The sequence below is a fragment of the Octopus sinensis genome, linkage group LG8 (genome assembly GCF_006345805.1).
Source record: "Octopus sinensis linkage group LG8, ASM634580v1, whole genome shotgun sequence".
NCBI lineage: Eukaryota > Metazoa > Mollusca > Cephalopoda > Octopoda > Octopodidae > Octopus > Octopus sinensis.
The window spans coordinates 84,161,434-84,179,359 of record NC_043004.1 but is presented as its reverse complement, the minus strand read 5'-3'; the positions used below and the strand labels follow the sequence as shown (position 1 = coordinate 84,179,359).

The 17,926-nt window shown below is 34.1% G+C and overlaps 1 protein-coding gene across 1 annotated transcript; it reads right to left on the bottom strand.

Moving 5' to 3' along the window:
• Positions 1 to 12,004: 12,004 nt before the first annotated feature.
• On the bottom strand, positions 12,005 to 12,703 carry LOC115214866. Its single transcript, XM_029783897.1, has one exon. The coding sequence runs from the start codon at positions 12,701 to 12,703 to the stop codon at positions 12,005 to 12,007; it is 699 nt and encodes a 232-aa protein (XP_029639757.1).
• Positions 12,704 to 17,926: the final 5,223 nt, after the last annotated feature.

Genomic DNA, 17,926 nt, shown 5'->3' with positions numbered 1-17,926 from the left:
TTCCATAATAAAAAGAACAAACGATAACAATCACAGCGATCAAATACGAGATGTCGGCGGTGAGACAACACAAATCATCAAAGGATTGAATTTTATGAAGGTGGTTACTTTGGTAGGCGCCTAATTCAAGAGCAATGATTTGTCACTGCCAAAACAGTTAAAATGTTCTATTTTCTTTGTGAGGTTTATACACGTACACGGTATTGAAGAATAATTAGTTTAAATTTTCAGTTTGAAAACAACTTTGTTTAACGTAATTTAATAAATATAACCAGTTACACAGAACGAATACGAGAAGATGCAAAAAAGTGTTTTAGCGCATCTGTCGACGATCTTAGGAGAAACCGTCGAGGGAATGCTCTAAATGAGAATGGCGAAAACGACATGAAATTGTGAAGTATATACAATGCACGAAAGTACTGTTTGGGTTCATGTTGACAAATTGCATAGTGGAAGAATTACTTGAAAACATACTTGATTATAGAAAACCTAGCACTAAATTATAAACAGAGATGTTGGATTAAATGTAGCAAAATCCTTATAGATAAGATACTTAAAGTGACAACATCATTGCAACAAATTCTCAAGATTCAGATTTTCGAGAACAAAATTGCTTAAATTTATAATGACGAAATAACTGATAACAGCAGCAGTGGCAGCGACGTTTGCACTGGCTAGGTTATGTTCAGTGTTCATCATATGCCAGAAGGAAGGATCCCTCCCCTTCGAAAAAACCCTCTTGTATGGGTTGTGGGGAAAAAAGTTCATTGAGATAAACCCTACTGTACGACCCCATCTTCCATTCAAAGATGTCTGTAAGAGAAATATGAATTCGATTTATCTGGATGTCCGGAGATGGGGTGAGGATGCATATCATCACCGACACTGAAGGAAAATACTGCGAAAGGCATTAAGAAAGCGGAAGAAAGACAGATACTCGCCATCAATGAAAAGCGCATTCGACGGACGAAAAATCAACACCACCGGCAGAGGGCTCCTTGAAATACTGCCGCTGTCAGTGTGACTGACACTCCCGTGTGGACCTGTGTGGCCACAATAGAGTCTCCATCACCAACAGCTAACAGGATCTCTTTGGGCGTATATCCATGGCCTCTCGAAACTGACGGATACCTACTACTGGGTGATAATCATTCTTATATCATCTTGAATGAAAGGTAAATTTTGCAATTATGAATTGTATCGGTATATGAACAAATCGTGGGTTTTCAGAAGAAACGATTGTTGTCAAGCATTTCAAGGTTTTTGTAGTGTTTTAGAATATTATTTATGGAAATGTTAAGAATGACAGCGAATTGGAATTTAGATGTCTCCCAGTTTGTTTCATTCATACACAATTCCATGGTTTTTAAACAGCAACAGCAGCGGATATGAGATTTAAAAAAAAAATTTCGAAGATACACGGCTACCTGGGAAAACTCTACATTATTGTACACATTCATATTTTGAATACACTAAAGGCAATGGCTTTCCTTAGGAGCTCATTTTCTACTTTTATTTTTGCTAAATCAAAAATTCTTTTCTTCCTATTATTATTTTTATGCAATTTTTATCTGAAATACAGAAATCGCAAACATTTTTTAGGTTTAAATTTATTCATAATACTTATATAGCTGAAAAATTCAAATTTTGGGGAAAGGAAACCGATTAAGTGTTTCAATTTAAATATATTCATTTCCATAAATTCCCATCTCACATTCTGCATACCTATTAAATAAAGCGGCATTATTTATATCGTAAAGTAGGCAATGTACACTCACGCATAAGCATGTATATTATGTATATATAGGCATGGCTGTATACATGTATGTATTTTCCTATATATATATATATATATATGTGTGTGTGTGTGTGTGTGTGTGTATGTGTTATATATATGTATATATGCATATATTCATACATATATATATGTGTGTGTGTGTGTTTGTGTGCGTGTGTGTGTGTGTGCGTGCATGTGTGTAACAAACATCATTTATATTGAATCTCAATGCTTATACAGCAGGAATACACTTTTCACCAGATATACATGGGAAGAACTGTTAGCGTACGCATAATTCAAACTCAAAAATCATTGTGCAAGAAGATGGAATGAACATGCTTAATCCAAGGCCCAACTGTTGTCTCTGTGCATTATTACCAGCGTGAGGCGCTGCTTCTTTCAGATATTATACATATACTAAAACATATTCCATAAACATGTTCAGCACTACCTGTGTACTCGCACGCTATCAGATGAGATGAACCGCGAAAAGTGCTGGATCGCATGTAGTTTTCCCTTGCTTCTCTATTCTATTGAATAAAACAACAAATAGATCCAAATGGAAACAAGTTATAAAAGTAGCACATAGATTAACGCTAATAAGAATCAAAAGAGTAAATTATAAAGTAGATAGACGAAAATTAATTAATGCAATTTAAAAACCAACAGTATAAAATATAAATGAACAAAACCTAATATCCGCTCTCCTCTTTCGCATGAACCTGTCTCGCCTTTGAAGTAAGTAAGTTAAAGTTCTAATAATGATGCCGAGATATAATCTAGAAGAATTTATTTCTTATGTTGTATGCACTTTGATTCAAAAGACGCGTTGGCAAATGATTGGCAGAATACCAACATTTAGTCTTTCTTGTTAACTTAACCTTGACCGTCGTTGGTTACCATCAGAGTGGTTTGATTAATAAATACTATCACTCTGGTATAATTATTCATCCTTATACACACATACACGTTCATTCCCTTGGTGTTTACATAGAAAGATATCTATGTGTATGTGTATGTGCGCGCACGTGTCTGTGTGTATATTGAAATATATAGTCTTAAAGATATATGTATGTGTACGTATATGCGTATGTACACACACATACTCATATATATATATATATATATATATATATGCATACAAGCAGACGCACGCACGCGCTTTCATGCGCGCGCACACACTGAAATATATATGTATACATTATGCATGTATGTATGTATGTATATACGTATGTATGAATGATTATTAACAAATATACAATTTGACGTGCAATGAAACTTTTCGGAATGTTTTCTTTCTTCAAATTTCGCACATTTTGCGGGGAACTCATTAGCGTGTTCGCATATAATGTGATTCAGAGTTGCAAGGATCTCCTCTGTATTGTTGACAGCTGTAAAGAATAAATCAAATTTCTTTGTTTCTCTAATCTCCATTTCCTGCTATTCCCTAAAAGGCATGTGCTGTCTCGTTTTACCCTCTTTTTAACATAATATGGACGTTGTGTATGGTTTCTCACAATTTCAAGTGTTGTTAAATACAAAAATAGAAAATACTTAGAAATAACATTGTATCCATAATTAATCTTTTAACACATACGAAATACCGAAAGACTACTGTGAGGAAACAAAGCAAATGGTAAAAGTAAGTGCAAAAATATTCTTTTCTTCTCTAGGCACAAGGCCCGAAAATTTGGGGGAGTGGGATAGTCGATTAGGACGAATTCAGTACGCAACTGGTACTTAATTCATCGATCCCGAAAGGATGAAAAGAAAATTCGACTTCGGCGGAAATTTATCTCAGAACGTAAAGGCAGTCGAAATACCTACTATTTTATTGCCCACAAGGGGCTACACAAAGAGGGGACAAACAAGGACAAACGAACGGATTAAGTCGATTATATCGACCCCAGTGCGTAACTGGTACTTATCCCGAAAGGATGAAAAGCAAAGTCGACCTCGGCGGAATTTGAACTTAGAACGTTGCGGAAGACGAAATACTGCTAGGCATTTCGCCCGGCCTACTAGTGATTTTGCCAGCTCGCCACCTTCATAAATGCGAAAATATGAATTATATCTTGTTAAACAAGACTATATTCATGCTGCGTTCCACAAGAAATTGTGGGTGCACAGAAAAGCATGGAAGAGTGGAGACAGTGCAATATGTCTAGACTGTCACACTGTAAAGCATAGGTTTTATTTGATCTCTAGAAGAGTGCACGATCAATGCTGACCTGTGGCAATCATTTATCAATACCAAATACAATGGTTGCCAAGATAAATTTAATTTAACACTTTCTTCTTTTAATTCAGGGAAGTTCTCAAAAGAAAAGGGAAAATATTATATGAGAAACAGCAAACATTCAAAATACATACTATACAAAATTGTAAATCACATGAAACAGAATCGATTCATATTTACTGTAATAAATAAAATGTTTATTCCATTATACGTAAAACAAAAAACGTTTTTGGTGCAGTACACATCAAATAAAGTATCGATTTTTAGTTTGCCTTAGATGGTGTTTTGCAGTGTGGGGAATAAAATTGATTGAGATAAATGACGTACCATCTAGGATTTATTTTATCGAATGCAGCAGAACAGAAATCTATGAAGGCCCTAACGGAATTCATTTGAGAGCGAAGTTGAGAGACACGTGTTATTTAATACTAAGTGTTATAAATTCTACTTCCTCCTGAAAACCCTACAGTTAAATACCATTAAATATTGCCATTAGATTTCGAATCTACTGCAACTTAGCTCCGGGAATGAATTTAAATAAGGAATTATGTATATTGGCCGCCACGATAAGTAAGGGGAAATGAAATGTTTTCTTGTATTTCTTAGTTTTACGATCTATAAAAGACTAATGGTTTAAAAGAAATATTTATACGATATTGAACGTAAAATATAGATTCGTAAGGTAAACTAGCGAAAACACAGACGAAGAAAAATAAAAATTAAATTTCAAATTATTATACCGGCCAATGCATGAAGGCCCTTCCACCTAAGTTTTCATACATGTATATTTATCTGATCTGGCTTCATCTGTATTACACCATGCCATGTTTTTCACTAAAAACAAATTTCACATAAAATTCTGAAGATGGAAGTCTTTTAAAAAACAGAATATTTCTGTTCATTATTACAATCGGCGATTCGGCAGAATCGTTAGCACGCTGGTCAAAATGCAAGCGGTATTTTATCCATTGTTACATTCTGGATTCAAACTACACCGACGTAGACTTTTCCTTTTATCGTTTAGGTCGATAAAATAAATACCAGTTGAACACTGGGGACCATTTTAATCGACGCATCGCCACATCCCCGAAACTGCCCTTGTGGCAATTATTTTAAATAATTATTACATCTCTCACTTCTTTTCTACTACGACGATACTATTAAATGTTCCAAATCACTCCGAGTCTTGACTGTTACATTTTTAATAAGGAGGATGACAATGGCTATCTGTCGGAAAGAAGAAAGCTGACATATTTGTAAAGGACGTCATCTTTCAATAGCACGTTTGATTTTCGCCATAATTATGAACTTTACAATACTCAAAGACACAGGCATCAAACACTACCACTGCTTCTTAAAGGGAATGATACAATGATACCAATCCGCGCACATCCACACATACACACACACACAAACACATATATATGTATATATTTAAGGAAGAAAAATATGTAAAGTCGCACAGGAGGTTTGTAAAATAAAATTTACGCTAATATTAATGTCATAATGTAACAAAGAGTTGTATTATAGAATTATATAATAGACTGCGAGTAACTCTTTGCTTGAAAAATACATTACTTACGATACTCATCATATACGCACATACACACATGTGCATAAACATATACATACATACAAACACAGAGAGTGAAGGGGAGGCTGAAAATGGAGACAGTGAAGAAGGGATTATATAGAAAAGCGAACTTTCGTGATGCACCTGTAGCTGTGTTAACAGTGTGTAACAACATACCACCGACATACTGCAAATACCAGGATGTTTGTCGTAGGTCGGGGTATGTTGATCTTTCAAACTAAATGTTTGAAAGTAATAATAGAATGCTCATAAGATAGAAAACAATTTAAGCAATTGAGAGTGAGTACAATTCTAAATGTTTACATAATTACCATAAAATAATAGCTGGCTATTTCTGCAGAGATTCTTATGCTTACTATTCCGATTAACTCCGAACATTTCTCTATGCTGATTCACGCAAGTATTTGTTTCATTATGGTTATTTAATCGTTTGTTTCTTACATTGAATAGCTTTTTTCCTTCTAGTAATGTAGCTTTATATATATTCCATCCTAATGGAAACATAATCTTTGCAAGTGATTTATAATCTGTTGTGTACAATAAACCAAAACTTAAATTTATTCTAGCATTGCGTTTATCCTTTCCTCCGTTAAATAGTAATTACAATAATGAGTATTATTGTTATAACTCTCAATGCTCTCCGTTAAATGAATGTATTTGAATGGATTGCTACAGTGACAGAAGATAGACAGATGGGATCTATATTTGCTGATAGAATTTATGTTTCGTTGAACTTTATCGGATACATTCATAATTTGTATGCATTCCATTTCCCCGAGGATGTCTGGTATAATGATATATGTTTATTTTTTGCTCAGAACTATTATATAGGTTGGCATCGAAATTTGGTGAAATATCTCGTAAACCTATTATTCCGTTGCCATGATGATATTGAAATGTGGGTTTTATGATTTCGCTGTTCAGATCTGCCATTTTAGTATATGTCTGCTTCACTGGATACAAAACTGTCTCACAATCTATGTAATTTTCCGCTGACTAAACACTGAAACTGCTCTGTAAACGTCAGCTACCACTGTTTATTGAAATTCAAGTTGCAAATATTTTCATGCACGTCTCTCAAATAGCTGACATCAAAAGTTTTACGTCGTTTAAAACGGGAAAACTTTTCAGACGGACATTTTATATTTGTATTAGCGTTTTCAATAAATTTAGCAAACGGTGGTACATTTTCATGTCAGAATGTCATGTTTGACATTGAAATGCATATCTAAATCTTCAACAGAATCTCTAACTAAATGTTTGCCAATAGAATAGCATGTTTTACTATGTCGGTCAGGGTTCACATATATCAATAACTATTCCATAGTATTTCTAATTTCGTTTCTTATAACCATCAGAGGTTGAATACATATAGAATTTCTCGATAATGCTGATATCAAAGATGGCACAGTTAGGTTGACCGAATTTATGGGTGAAATATTAGAAACGCTGATGTCATTATCTTGACAACTTAAACGGAATTTCTCAATGTAAGTGGTCATTTCACTGGCCGTATATCGATTATCAGATTGCATTGACATCAAAACATTGTAAGAATGTTCAAACTTCTAATTCATTTCATCCATGACTTTTGAGTCGTCCATTACTCATTTCTTTGAATATGCTATCTACTTGAGCTGTTTCCAAAGTAATATTTCCAGCCAACAAATTATACTTTATGTATGGTCAAACACAAACACATGTATTTAGTACAAAGACGCGAACAAATGAATTCACCTTTATATATATAAATCTGTTTACATGCCATCAAGCATCTACGTGTATCCATAGGTGTATATATCTATCTATTTGTTTGTCTGTCTACCTGGCTCTCTCTCTCTCTCTCTCTCGCTCTATCTATCTATCTATCTATCTGTCTGTGTGTCTCTCTATCTATTTATCTGTCTATCTATTTTTGTCTATCTATCTATCTATCTATTTATCTATCTATCTATTTATCTATCTATCTATCTATCTATCTCTCTATCTATCTCTCTCTCTCTCTGTCTCTCTCTCTCTCTCTCTCTCTCTCTATATATATATATATATATATATATATAATTTCAACAATTGAGGGTAAAATTAATTAATTATTAATCAATTTCACCAAGTATTCAGTATGTAAAGGGACCATTATAGGCGAATTCAAAATATTACATTATATATAAGGGCTTAGTAAAATATATTACTTTGCCACATACTGAACTCATTAGAAATAGCAGCTAAAGAAATTTCTTCAGCTATTTCTAATACTTAAAGAAGATCTCTCTCAGATAGTGTTTGCCTAAACCAACTCACAAAAGTATGGGGGAAAAAACATTAAAAAAATCAAGTGCAAAGGTTATTTGAGAACGTACGTTTCTAGATTAGTCAATTCGACATTTCTTTCTTCAGCTCAGAATTCCTTGAATCGGATTTGGGAACACTGAAAATCGGGAGCATACCCTTTCGGCTTCTAATCACCTCTAGAATTCTGCTCGAACTAAAAGTGCTATCAAATTCGAATATGCAAGCGAAGAATTTCTGCTCTCCCCTTTCCACCAGCGTGGGTTAAAATTGACAAACACCATGTATTAACGGTGAAAACCGCAGAATTTAGCAGAGAGAGATGAATTATAATTTCAACAATTGAGGGTAAAATTAATTAATTATTAATCAATTTCACCAAGTATTCAGTATGTAAAGGGACCATTATAGGCGAATTCAAAATATTACATTATATATAAGGGCTTAGTAAGATAAATTACTTTGCCACATACTGAACTCATTAGAAATAGCAGCTAAAGAAATTTCTTCAGCTATTTCTAATACTTAAAGAAGATCTCTCTCAGATAGTGTTTGTCAATTTTAACCCACGCTGGTGGAAAGGGGAGAGCAGAAATTCTTCGCTTGCATATTCGAATTTGATAGCACTTTTAGTTCGAGCAGAATTCTAGAGGTGATTAGAAGCCGAAAGGGTATGCTCCCGACTTTCAGTGTTCCCAAATCCGATTCAAGGAATTCTGAGCTGAAGAAAGAAATGTCGAATTGACTAATCTAGAAACGTACGTTCTCAAATAACCTTTGCACTTGATTTTTTTAATGTTTGTTCCCCCATACTTTTGTGAGTTGGTTTAGGCAAACACTATCTGAGAGAGATCTTCTTTAAGTATTAGAAATAGCTGAAGAAATTTCTTTAGCTGCTATTTCTAATGAGTTCAGTATGTGGCAAAGTAATTTATTTTACTAAGCCCTTATATATATTATATATATATATATATATATATATATATATATATATATATATATATATATATATACCTCCCTACTTATCTACCATCCTAGCTACGTAATAATTTATCTATCTATCAATATGGTGTGTTTGTAGATACATGTATATGTATGACTATGCTTACATATGTATAATCTAAACACACACATACTAACACACACAGATACGGACGCTCGCACACATACCCACATAGACAGATGCGTACATTATCAAATTATACAAGTATTTAAAGATCCGAATATCATTATGGTGACCGTCTAGAAAATTGCCTGCTATTTGTTTGTAGGGACAATTAAAGCTCTAAATAAATCACTCCTTTTTACTATTCCCTTGTATACTTTCTAAGAACAAACACATTCAAATCTATCACCGGAATGAAAATGCGAAATAGGGTAAACTTTTCATTGACGATTCACCATCTACCTACGAGAATAACTTCGATAAATTTCTTACGTAGTTTCCACTATGTATAAAATTCATTAAATATTTTTTGTAAATAGAAGCAAGATAGGAAAAAGTAGTTTACGTAAGATATGTAATCATCTATAATTATATATTAATATATTTAGATTTTATCTAACACATCATTTTTTTCGGAGACACAGACAAATATCAATAGAAAGTAAAACGCTATTGAAGTACTTTTAATGTGCAATCTATTAAATGTTGGCTCAATAATATTCCTGAAACATGTACTCTCCTATAGTTAATCATCTCATTCAACATAGGTTTAAATAGGAAGACACAGCGAGAAAAAAAAAACAGAATTGATTTTTCTTTTGTTCCTCCTTAATCAACGCAGTATTGATGAGGAATAGTTGATATACAAGCAACAAAATGGTCTTCATTTACTTTTCCCCTAGCAATGTTCTCATTCATTATTACCCCCTTGACAAATTACCTACTACATTTCAAATATATTTATCATCTATTCCTTAGTTTCATCTGTATCCTTTGCATTCTCATACCTCACAAAACCATTATAAATCGTCTCAAGGTTTTTTATTTTGAGATATTTAAACCATTTAAAATTCTTGGAAAGTGTTTGCTTTCATGACGTAACTATGACGTTAACGGTTTTAAAACGTCAATGAAAAGCCTGTTTTATTTTAGAAAAAAATATCATTCCAGTGAGAAAACAAAATTTGCAAAATAGCTTCACATATACACACACGCACGCACGCGCACACGCACACACACACACACACACACACACACCACACACACACACACACACACACACACACACATATATATATATATATATATGTAAAGAAACATTGGTAAAAACGGTGCGATTTTATGTCTTCATACACATATTCTTAGTTCATAAATGAACCTCGGATATGTAGTGGTCTACGTAACTAAATTGTAGAATGAACTCCCCTGAAAGAAAGATTATAGAGTAACCTCCCTTTTCCAAGTCTCCCGAAGCCTCTATGTCTAGAATCTCTAGCTTTCTATTTATAAAAACTGCTTGCTAACCCTGTTCTTCGCTTCTCAGTCGATTAGACATGGAGCTATTCACGCCATTGCTATATCCGTCTATTTCTCTACGCCACATGACTGAAAACCACCACCTAGCTGTTAATTCTATATTTCCTATAAGATACACGCAGCCACATCAACACCTTGTAGTGACTATATATTCCCACAACGGATATGTTTCAGCTGTATATTTTTTAATTACATATATTTTGTATTCCCTTGTAGTTCGCCTGGAGCAATTAATCCGAAGTAGGTGAAGTCTAACAAAATTAAAGAAGAAAGACGAAAACAAGCAGACGTGAACAAACAATCTTCAGCCGTTCAGATTTTCCCTTTCAGGAATTGAAACAGGTCTGAAATAGGTTCTTTAGAGTGTTCGATTTTTTTAGTGATATTTGTACCATGAGGTTTTGTAATGGCGAAGGTGTTTTAAGTCATATACATATGTTAAGTTGGTTTTTGATGCGATTTAATGCCTGTAGCCAGTTATTAATTTTGTGATGAAATTCTTGTTTACGGGTTTATTTTGGCATCGGTTTGAATATGGGCTCCATGATTAACCTAGATTCATGGAATGTATATAAATATATGCAGTAAAATAACGATAAAGCTTGATCACTGGATAGAAAAAATATGTATGTGCATGTGTGTATTTGTGTGTGAGTGTCTGGATACGTATGTTTGTATGCATGTGTGTGTATGTATGGCAATTCGGTACACACACACATGTACACAGCAATATATGTATACACATACATGAGGATACGCTGTATTTTATATTTTTATTTATTAATATACTTGGTTCTGTAACGTATGCATTATTCTCAGTCTCTTAAGAGTATCTTAAAATACGAGAAGCCATAAACAACATGAAACATTTATACAAACATTGCCTAAACTTTATAAGACTATGTCTACCACACAAATATGACTTTCGAAAGTTTCGGTTAATTTTTCTTGATTCTGTCGTACGATATAATATTCGGTTTCCTACTTTTTTTACGGTCACTATCTTGAACTCACTTTTTGTTTTATTTTAGATTCTGGTTCATGTTTCACTGTTTATATTTATTTCCATCATATTTGTCTTCTATATCCCTTTCTTCTTCAGTTTCTCTTTATTTTTATTTAATCTAGTGTCTATCTAGAATTCATATCATTGGCAACATGCCACGGATGTCGATGGGAAAACGCAGCCATTGGGAAAAAATTATTAGAGACACACTAGCATTGACACTGCTATTATAAATCGTAAGGCAAGAAAGGCAGAGGAATCTGATATCGTAACGCGAAACAAATACCCATTATTCATCTCGTGCACATTCTTCCTCAATATATATTTTATTAGAATCATTGCCATTCTGGGTGTACTCCAACGACAAAGAACTAAATGACTTTTGAATAATGTTAGTTGTATCCGTCAGAAGTAATATATGACTATATTCGAAAATCCTACCTGAAAGTGATGATGATGATATGAGTCGTTTATCATGATGGGGATGATGATGCTAAAAATGTTAAGGTTATTGGTGGGGTGATCGCGATGATGATGATGATGATGATGACGATAAGGAAAATGTTGATGGAGACGAGCATGGTACGACACGGCTCATACAGAAATACATGCTAAGGCAATCAAGGTACACAGTTGGCCTGCTCTCCAGTTGGCTTGCCCTCCGGTTGGCCTGCTCCCCAGCTGGCCTGCACCCCAGTTGGCCTGCTCTCCAGTTGGCTTGCTCCCCAGCTGGCCTGCTCTGCAGTTGGCAGGCTCTCCTGTTGGCCTGCTCTCCAGTTGACCTGCTCTCCAGTTAGCTTGCTCTCCAGTTGGCCTGCTCTACAGTTGGCTTGCTCCCCAGGTGGCCTGCTCTCCAGTTGGCCTGCTCTCCAGTTCGTCTGCTCTCCAGTTGGACTGCTCTCCAGTTGGCTTGCTCCCAAGCTTGACTGCTCTCCAGTTGGCTTGCTCTCCAGTTGGCCTGCTATCCAGTTGACTTGCTCTCCATTTGGCTTGCTCCCCAGTTGGCCTGCTTTCATGTTGGCCTGCTCTCCAGCTGGTCTGCTCTCCAGCTGGCCTGCTCTCCAGTTGGCCTCCTCTCCAGTTCTTGCTCTCCAGTTGGGCTGCTCTACAGTTGGCTTGCTCCCCACTTGGCCTGCTGTCCAGTTCGCCTGCTCTCCAGTTGGACTGTTCTGCAGTTGACTTGCTCCCAAGCTGGCCTGCTTTCCAGTTGGCTTGCTCTCCAGTTGGCCTGCTATCCAGTTGGCTTGCTCTCCAGTTGGCCTGCTCTGCAATTGGCTTGCTCTCCAGTTGTCCTGCTCTCCAGGTGGCCTGCTCTCCATTTGGTCTGCTCTCCTTTTGGTATGCTCTCCAGTTGGCCTGCTCTCCAGTTAACTTGCTCTCCAGTTGGTCTGATCTCCTTTTGACTTGCTCTCTAATTGGCCGGCTCTCCAGTTGGCCTGCTCTCCATTTGACTTGCTCTCCTTATGACTTACTCTCCTTATGACTTGCTCTCCAGTTGGGTTGGTCTCCTTTTGGGTTGCACGTTTTTGTTAAACCATCGTTTCTGAATGTAAAATTAAATTTAAATGTAGCAATAAATTTCAGCGATGTGCACTTTATTATCAATTTTCCGATGAAAATTATCCCACATCCGTTTATAATTTCATAGTTAGCATATACATACATATATGCCTACATACAAAGAGAAATACATACATACATGTATATATATACATATATACATACACACATATATATATATAAATGTGTATATACAGGAACTCATATATATATATATATATATATATATATATATTAATATATTTATTTATATACGTCTATGTGTGCGTACGTGTGCTTATTTCTGCGTTTAAAATTTAACAGCCATTATTAAATGATATGTTTAAAATTATTTTTCCAATTTGATTTTAGGCAACATTTGAATTACAAATGTGTTTATTTCCATATTGCTATTATTATATCCTGCTGGCACCAGAACTTGCAATCTATCTATCTATCTATCTATCTATCTATCTATCTATCTATCTATCTATCTATCTATCTATCTATCTATCTATCTATCTATCTATCTAACTATCAATATATATATATATATTTATCTACCCATCTAACTGTATATCTATCTATTTATCTATCTATCTCTCTATTTATCTATCTATATTTCTATGTATCTATATGTACATACATAGATACATAAATACATACATATGTATAAACATATATGCATACTTATATATACATATTATAACAGACACAGATATATAGCATTATATGTTATATTGTAATTATAAGATTGAGGTCGAAATTCTAATCGATATTTACTTCAGTTGGCGCTGAATTGAATTTAATATTATCCATCATGTAAGCTGGCTATTTAATTACTATATATGTTGCTTGCAGTAAACAATAATAACAAATGAATTTCATTATAAATAATGTATTTAGAATATATGGTTCCCTGCAATTCATATATGTTGGACACCTGGAATTGCTTCGTCCATGTTATAGGAAAGTTCCGTGATTAAAACTTTCATGAATAGAAATAAGGCTAGAATATGTGCATGAATTCAAATGTAAGTTTTAAATATATTTTATTTAAATTAGTTGGGCAGTCGTGTTGAGAAGACGCACGTACATCGCAATATTTTATGAATAACTCTAAAAATTTCATTTTCCCACATGGGGCGTCTATCATAACTTCCTCGTTTTCAAATTATCGTGACCCAATTTTTCAAAATGTGTAGGCGTGCATTTATCTCGCGCAAATTCAAAAAGAAAGGAAAATCGGTATGATGAGAGCGCTAAGAAATTCGACAGTACCGTAAGAAAATCGATCGTTCTTCATTGAATGCAGATTTTAAAAAATTTTATTTCATTTGACGTTTTTGCTAAAATCAGATGCTTGTTCCTGGATTTCTAAAATATATAGCACTGCTTCAATGTATTTCCTGTACGTAAAAATACGTAAAAATAACGGAGCAGAATAGGCGGAAATATACCTGTTCACACAGTTCATTAACTCAACGATTTCACTTTCCTTCTCATTTTCTTGAAAATCTTTTGTATAAGTGCATATCCATTTATGTAAATGTACAATCGTGCAAAAGTACACATATGTTCATACATATATATATATACACACACATGCGCACACACATATATACCTATTTCTTTACTACCCACAAGGGGCTAAACAAAGATAGGACAAACAAGGACAGACAAACGGATGAAGTCTATTATATCGACCTCAGTGCGTAACTGGTCCTTACTTTATCAACCTCGAAAGGATGAAAGGCAAAGTCGATTTCGGTGGAATTTGAACTCAGAACGTAGAGGCAGACGAAATAGCGCTAAGCATTTCGCCCAACGTGCGAACAATTCTGCCAGCTCACCGCCTTATATACCTACACATATATACATACACTCATATATAGTTGCATATATAGATATATATATATTTATAAACAAAACGGAGAGATTGAATAAACCAAATTCAATTTATTTTCAGAACTCTCGACTACATAAAGCCTATGATCGTTTCGATATCCACCTTTATTAATTTGACAATTAATGCTTGCATTATTGATTTAAATGTTGAGATGTCTTCAGGTCTAAAATCGACATATTTCTTTACAACCCGAACTTCAAGTGTTCATTATAGATTCTAAACCATTGGTCCTGAAGAAATCTCTACCTTTAAATCATAATGTAACTATTATTAATTGTACAAAGAATGAAGGTGGATACTGAAACAGTCGTTGGTGTTATGTAGTCGAAAGATATGTAAACATATTGATTTTTCTGTATTCATATTCTCCATGTTCTTTTTATTATATTACTGAAATCATGTTCCAAGATATTGAATCAGAAAAATAAATTTCTATGCAGTCTAATCATACTCCATAATATCATAGTACTAGTTCCTAGTAAATAATAACACTAATGCAGAGAAACAAATTGCAGTAAATTCACAGATATATGCATAAACCGGCGGAGACTTCGATGTAAGTCATTCCTTGAAGGATCAGTTCTTCCTTCGCAAAACGTTATATATGTATACATACATACATATGTATATATATATGTATATGCAAAATAAGAAAATGGAGGTATACAATTTAATCAATCATCAACTACCAGATAATACCCATTCACATAATTTATTAACCAACTACATAGGAACATCAAGATCAAACACAATAATACAGAACAAAACATTACACATCAATGAGTAATATGATACCATAAGTACAATACGTAGGCGCAATGGCCTAGTGGTTAGGGCAGCGGACTTGCGGTCGGAGGATCGCGGTTTCGATTCCCAGACCGGGCGCTGTGTGTGTTTATTGAGCGAAAACACCTAAAAGCTCCACGAGGCTCCGGCAGGAGGTGGTGATCCCTGCTGTACTCTTTCACCACTCTAAAAAAAGGCGGTGCTCCAGCATGGCCGCAGTCAAATGACTGAAACAAGTACAGAAAAAATAAATAAATAAATAAATAAATAAATATGTGAATGGGTATTATCTGGTAGTTGATGATTGATTAAAGAGTATTCCTCCATTTTCCTATTTTGTATTATGAATTTGAGGTAAAACATTTTACCTTCGCCCATATAATACGATAAATGAATTAATTGCATTGCAATTCTTAGCATTTATGTATTAGCATTACTGGGTGCATTACTGGCAGTATATTGGATATATGTTATCCCATAGAGGGTTACATTCAGAACCCCTATCTCACTATATATATAAATATATATATATATATATATTTATATATATATATATATATATATATGTATATATATATATATATATATATATATATATATATAATATATATATATATATATATATATATATATATGTATGTATGTATGTATGTATGTATGTATGTATGTATGTATGTATGTATGTATTTGTGTAGCATTTATGAGAGAAATTGTAATAAATGTAATAAATATCATATGGCGCCGGACTAGACTATGCATTTAAATAATTCTCTATATGATCGATTACATATAGAAGGAGCTAGTGAAACACAAAGAATTATTTTCACATAATCTACACATTCCTCAAACGAAAAATACTCAGTATGTCAAATTCCCCGAGCGCATCAACCTTGGTTCGCATATATCGGATCGGATACACAAAACGGTCAAAAACTTCACAGACACTTATCCCTAAACAACACTGAAAAGCTTGTAAAATCCCCATCTCGCTTGCCTCGAAAAAAATAAATACACCATCATGCATCTCCGAAACAGAAAATGTGTATCTTTCTAATGTAGAAGGATAAAAATGACTCCAACAAAATGATATATACTATACCGCTCTGTCTAATGCTGTAGATTTCTGAAATTCACCTTTTTGCAGCGAAAAGACAGTGAGTCCAGCACAAATATATTCATATAAATATAACTTCTCGTCCGATATAAATGTTTATATAGATGTGTGTGCGTGCGTGTGTGTGTATGTGTGTGTGTGTGTGTAAATATTTATATATCTCTCTTTCTCTCTTTCTCCCTCGCTGTCTTTCTCCTTCTAAACAGACTGAATTTCGTAAAACGGTGAATTTAGTGTTTACGAAATGTTATTTCTCAAAAACCACTTGAGGTAGGTCAACTTTTTTATCATATAGTTTAACGCTAATTATCTGCCATAATCCTTTCACTGTTGAAGAGATTAACTGAGGCTCTCTGAAAAACAAGTTGACGTTAGATTTCTATCTCTGCGTGATAGACTTCAATAAATTTTTGACATCTTCCTAAAACTGACTACATATAAATGATTTTAATTGAAAAATGAAATCAGCATTCTGATGTTATCATACGTTTGATCTTTATGAAGGAAGTTTTCTAAGGTCTGTAAGGAAGTATATTTGTGTCAGTAGGAAAAATTACGACGACTCTAGGTCTTGAATTTGATAGGCATATTTCTTAACAATGAAAATATAAATAGTTTTATCTATTGATCGTGAAATGTAAAAAAGATTTGTTTGTTTAGGATGTAGGGTGGAACGTGTTATAAGTATTTCGAAATGAAAGCTATCAAACATTTTATGATAGAAACACAATAGCCCCATTGGTAATAGGCGACAACTCCTTCCCAAACATTATTCAGACAAGCTAGATAAGAATGTTAACATAAATACCTCTTATTTTATTAGCACTAGTTATCTTCCTGACCTAGTACATATCCACTTGGCGGAAAAGAATGTAGAATCAATCATTTTAGATATTAAATCTTCACCTTAGTGAATTCCACTGGGCAACAGCATTTTAATTTCGTCTGGTGCCTGGAATATTTCAACGAATTCTTAAGAGATATTGTCTGCTAAATTCAAGAATAACATCAGGTTTTTCTCTATCAGGTCTAGTTTTATGACCAGAACTTATGGAGCAAGTATTTTATTCATACTAGAAGCATATAATACGAATCAATAAAGAGTATGTAACACGAAACATGACAAAGTACAAATAAAAATTCAAAGTTGAAAACGCACTTTGGCAAAGATTTTTGACAGAAATTTCAAGGAAT

Excerpts from the sequence above, each read along its gene's own strand:
- LOC115214866 (XM_029783897.1), bottom strand. The coding sequence starts at position 12,703 with ATGGAGAGCAGGCCACCTGGAGAGCAGGACAACTGGAGAGCAAGCCAA.